Source organism: Zeus faber (genome assembly GCF_960531495.2).
Source record: "Zeus faber genome assembly, chromosome: 13".
NCBI classification, from domain to species: Eukaryota; Metazoa; Chordata; class Actinopteri; order Zeiformes; family Zeidae; genus Zeus; species Zeus faber.
Window position 1 is genome coordinate 6582229 of NC_137198.1, and position 5395 is coordinate 6587623.

General features: G+C 46.8%; 1 protein-coding gene across 1 annotated transcript in view; it reads right to left on the reverse strand.

Moving 5' to 3' along the window:
- Positions 1–1657: 1657 nt before the first annotated feature.
- Positions 1658–5395, reverse strand: part of dtnbb (dystrobrevin, beta b) — a gene marked incomplete at its 3' end in the record, with an annotated part of 24942 nt that continues 21204 nt past the window's right edge. Inside the window, 4 exon segments of the mRNA XM_080012724.1 lie at positions 1658–1683; positions 2721–2774; positions 3502–3591; positions 4315–4474. Coding sequence (XP_079868850.1) covers positions 1658–1683; positions 2721–2774; positions 3502–3591; positions 4315–4474 — 330 coding nt within the window.

The window sequence follows — 5395 nt, forward strand, 5'->3', positions numbered from 1 at the left end:
GCGACGCCCCGCTCCCCAAAATGTTTCTCTACCTCAGCGCTGGGGTTATTATTATTATTATTATTATTATTAGCAGTATTTTGTGTTTTTCAAGGCGGAAATAGATCGTGCCGTTGGAGAACACGCGCCTTTTCAAACCGGCCTTTTCAGACTGATGGTTTGGGGCTGCACGAGCGGTTTTGGGTTGTTTTTCTTCCCAACAAAATGGCACGCGGCGAAAAACTAGAATAATTAGACATCAGCGTTGGCGGAACCGAAGGGAAACGTCGCAGCGAGAACAACGGCAGCACAAAGGAAAGTGCTCATGTTGTTGTTGTTGTTGTTGACACAGTGAAACGGGCGGTTCAGACCTCATAAAATCGTGCTTTTTCGGGGACCTCGCGGCACGGCGCAGGTCTTTGAACGGAAGCATTATGCACGAGAGCGTCTTTTCTTTTTAATAGTGGCGCGATAGCTTTCCTTATCCGTGGCAGACACCCACACACACAAGTCACAGACACATAAAAACAAACTGTCCATATCTGTCAGCATGCTGCACCTAAAACAAACAAAAAAGAAAAGCACTTGAGAGTAATTTCTCCAGTGACTAATCCACTTTCTTTTCCACTCTGTTGGCAACGTCACCTTTTTATTTCTAGGTACTTCAAAAGAGTTTCACTCCCCGACAACATATCCAATATCAACGCAATTACAAAGTGAATTTAGTGTCGCTCGTGGAGCCGGAACTCGACCGCTCTTATTGACGGTTTCATCTCGAAATGCGAAGCACGGCGTCCCGTATCGAAACCCCTGCGTTTGAAAGGATGACTGACCTTTGACCTCTAACCCGACTGTTTCCGGTCCACGGTGAAAACTGAAAAAAAGCCCAGAATATTCCAGATCATCGGCCGATATCCTCGTTCAGATCAAGCTGCTCGCACGAAGCGCTCGGGTCTACGGCAAAGGGGGATGAGGTGACAGCATGCCTCGGCTTATATCGGCGCATAGCGGCAATAATAACATTATAATAATCAAGACACAAGCTTATCCTGGCTGTCGTGAAGGGAACGGGAGGACATGGCACAGAGTCACGAGCGGATGCAGGAGAGAACACAGATGTGCATGTAAACGCGGTGGGAGCTGTGAGGCGGGCCGGCGTGGGGCCCTCCACGCGGCACAGCGCCCAAATCCGGACACGAGTGCAAGATCATGCAAAAAAAAAAAAAGAAAAAAAAAAAAGAACAAAAAAACGACAACAGAGAAAACAAAACAAAAAAACGAAAAAACAAAAACGTACTACGAGCTAATCATCATAATCATACAAAAGCAATGACGGGGAAGGTGGTAAAGTAGGTCACGGGGGACAGTCCCATGGTCGTGTGTTTACAGTATCATATATACGTATGTACAGATGTGGAACGGGTGTGGCAGGACGTTCCTCAGGAAGTTACAGCAGCTTGTTTTGGTTACGCCCCGCGAGGTGCGAGGAGACGCCACCCGGACGGGTTACTGGGAGGCTACGCATGCAGTGCTATGTGTGTATTAAAGCCGGCGGAGGAGGGGGAGCTTGTTGTTGTTGTTGTTGTTGTTGTTGTTGTTGTTGTTGTCGTCGTCGTGGATTCTCCCCAAACGGACGACCACGTGGCCTTCTGGGATCGAATGGCGTGCTCCGCTTCCCTCAGTGCCCCTGGAATCCCACTGTACCTGGGGACAAAAAAAACAAAAAAACAAAAAAAAAACCCAAAAACAAACGAGATGGGAATGTTTTTTAGTGCATCTGCATCTGGGGAGTGAGCCTGAAAAATAAATAAAAAAATAAAATAAAAAAATTGAAATCTCGCCGTGCCTGCGGGTCATTTGTAATGAAGTAATAGTTGTTGTTTTTTTTAGATCTGGAACACCTCAGAAAATGTCCGACACCCGTTCCGGCCGCTAGAGAGTGATCGGGTGATCGGTTTGAAACGCACACTCTAGTGTGTGGTGACGCACACTTTATATCAACTGATCAAATAGCAGCACTTGTCTTAAAGCTGCATTGAGCAGAATTCAAGGCAATGACGACTAATGTAAACAAACTCTCAATAGCTCTGATGGATCGGAAAGCAGACGTAATGGTAGATTGGAGAGATTATTTTGGGGTGGCTGTATTTAGTAATACTTCCCATTATTGGGAGTCCTCAGATTTGATGTAAGCAAATGTTTCCCAAAATGAATAAGTGGGTTAGTTGTGAAGGTAGTCGTTAGTGAGAATGCAACATGTATATGATATAGTCAATAATATCAAAATATATATTAAAATTAATTATAAATAATGATAATTCTAAACGTATTATTAAATAATTGCATGCATGGTGATTTAATATATATTATAGTTTTATAATACATACTTTGTTTTTGTTCATTCTGCCTCAGCTGGAAAACAAAGGACAGAATTTTGTTTTATTTTGTTTTAACATCGCAAAATTAGGGATGCACCGATTGTGGAATTCTAGGCAGATCCTGATACCGATGTTTAAAATAACAATTTGGACGACAGCCGATGCCCATGTTTCCCGAGCTCCCGCGAACGCAGCATCGCTTCCGACACAAATTAGGACGGACGATAAATCGGTGCGTCCCTGGGCAAAATAAATCTCCTCTCCGCGATCTAAGGAGACTAACTCTGGAGCCGAACGACGGAGGTGACACCAAGGACCAGGATGAAGATGCTGAAGGAGTCTCCGAGGGACAGAGCGACTCACCTCGCTCCCTCCCGTTGCGCATGTTGCTCTCCTCCTCCTCGGCGGCGTCGTCCACTTCAGGGGGCGAAACGCAAACACGGTCAGGGGGGGGCCGAGCGTCAGAGGCCCCGGGACGCGTGGGGACGGAGGAGATGAACAGACAACAGTCACGTTAGAAACGGCTGGTGTTCACCACGCTGCAGGACGCACACGTCTGCGCTCCCCTCAAATTATTCTTCACATTTGAGCGACATCACATCACGACAACGTTTAAATGCGCTGGGAGGGAGGAGGGCCAGGTTTTCAAGTCTGTTTTCTTTACGTTTCGTCCTCCACTTTATCTTGTGTACCTCGGCTGCGTTAATGCCCGAATATCCCAAAAACGTCAAAAACGTTGCAGGCTATCGTCGGGATGTGGAAGACACAGGTATTTATCGATCGTGCGCCTCAATTCCGCTGATATTAAGGACCGCATCTGTAGCGCTCCACAGCTTGTGAAATGAGGAATGCGCCGCGTTATGTTGCAATCATTTAAACATTATCCATGAATACTAAACACTTGATGTTTTCTGTACAAAATAAGCCGAACACCTGGGATCCATTTTCCCTAAATCCTATTATTATAGTATCATTATAAAATGAGAAAATGATATGTTTTTGCGCTTGATCCCTAGCTAAAACAGGAAAACAGTTTCAGATTAAAATGGCACAAAATCGTGAAAAGTAATAAAATAAAATAAGAAAAATAATAAACAAATAAATAAATAAAAAACGGTACAAAATAAAACAAAATGGGTCCAACCTGAGTGGAGCTCCTTCACCAGCGATGACATGGTGTTTGTTATTGAGTCGGCAGCAACCAGCAGGTCGTTCCGCAGGTTTCTAGGTACACCTGAGACGCAGAGAGGGAAATTTAATGTAAAGAATATTTCAGATTATTATTTTCCGGGTGTAACGATGTCATAATTGAAAAGCAAAACAAAATATTCCACCAATAAAATATATATATTTTTTTGTTTTTTACTCTTTACTTGAATACAAAAAAAAATAAAACATCTATACAAACATACAATAAATTCCTCTAAAATGTAACTAGTGTGTGAGATAAAATTGTTCAGGATAGCAAATAACATCAATCATATTGTGTAACTGCTTAAATTGTGTCCGTTTAAAGGTGCAATCAGTAAAAGTCCTTGTATGAACGGACAAAATAAGCATGAAGGTAAAAGTTATCTCACTTCAAAAAGAGGATATTGATATTGGTACAACTGCTGTGATTGGATGCGGTCGTCACACGCTGCCGAGCCGCCACGCTGGAACTCAAAGTGACCCTTCAAAGTTTTGGATAAACTGGATTGAGCGATGCGCTGGCCTTGCAACTTTCAATCCCATATCAAAAACAAAAAGCGAGGAGGCGACAGGAGGAAAACTTGGATAAACATTGAAATGGCCTCCACCAGGTGGAGAGGACTCCTCCTCCGGACAGGTGAGATCACTCCGCCCAATTACAACCGATCGCGCCGGTTCCACCTTCTAAAATGTCCGCGATGCGCTGAATCTTTTGCGTCCCCCGTTCCCCCCGGTGTCGGAGGTGCCAGTGAGGTCGGGGCCTCACCGTGAGCGAAGGCCTCCAGCACGTCGCCCCCCACGCCCGCCAGGCAGTCCTGCGGGGTGTGGGTCGGGGTGGAGCCGGCGGAGGTGGAGCGTATGGGCATGGGCATGGAGCAGCCGGCGCCGTGACTCGGGGAGGAGTGAGGGGAGCCTCCGGTCTGGGACTGAAACATCAGTAGGAGAAAAATTAAAAGTAAAACAAAAAATAATAACAATAATAATAACAACAGCAATAATCATCGGTGGTTAAAATACGGCAACTGATTCGACATTAAAAATAGTCGCGTCGGGAAAGTGTGTATTACCTCTCCGTCGAATTGATGGGTTCAAATAACCTTTTCTATCATCACGGCCCTCAAAACGCATTAAGGTGAGGTCACGAGGGGGCGGGGACCGCACACACACACACACAACACACACACACACACACACACACACACACACACACACACACACACACACACACACCACTCTTGTCCCAGCCCCCCACCAGAAAAAGGGGCTATGGCCCACGACCATGGCCCGACCACATCAGACGGGGGAGGCTGTTGGCGCTGATGAAAGGAAGGGGTCTCTGGCGTTCGGGGCGGGGGGCGAAGGAAAACACACTTCCCCCACCACCCCCCGCGCTCCCCAGAAAGCGGACGTTCAAAGGGCGGCGTGTTTGACAGCCTGCGGCCTTGCCACCACGCCGCCCGGGTGGAGTTGGGGAGGGAAGGACGCTCGGGGGCCCCCCCTCCCCCCGGCTGCGGGCGTGGACCCGCGTGTGGAACTGAGCGGACTCCTTCCGAGCGTTGTTTCCTTTACCTTGTTTTTGTTTATTTTTTTTTCCCTTCTCGGTTTTGCTTTGTTTTAACGCATCGTGGCAGTTGACGGCAATTTCCCTCCTCTCAGGGCGTTCCGTCGTGCAATTATGGAAAGCGGGGACAGGAAACCATGAGAATTTCTTTGTAGGGGGAATGATATCCATGTGGGGAGTGGGTTGGGTTCACAGTCGTGCGTGCGTGTGTGTGTGTGTGTGTGTGTGTGTGTGTGTGTGGTACGGAGGGCCGGGCACCAGTCACAGCAAAGTGAATGAAGGGAAA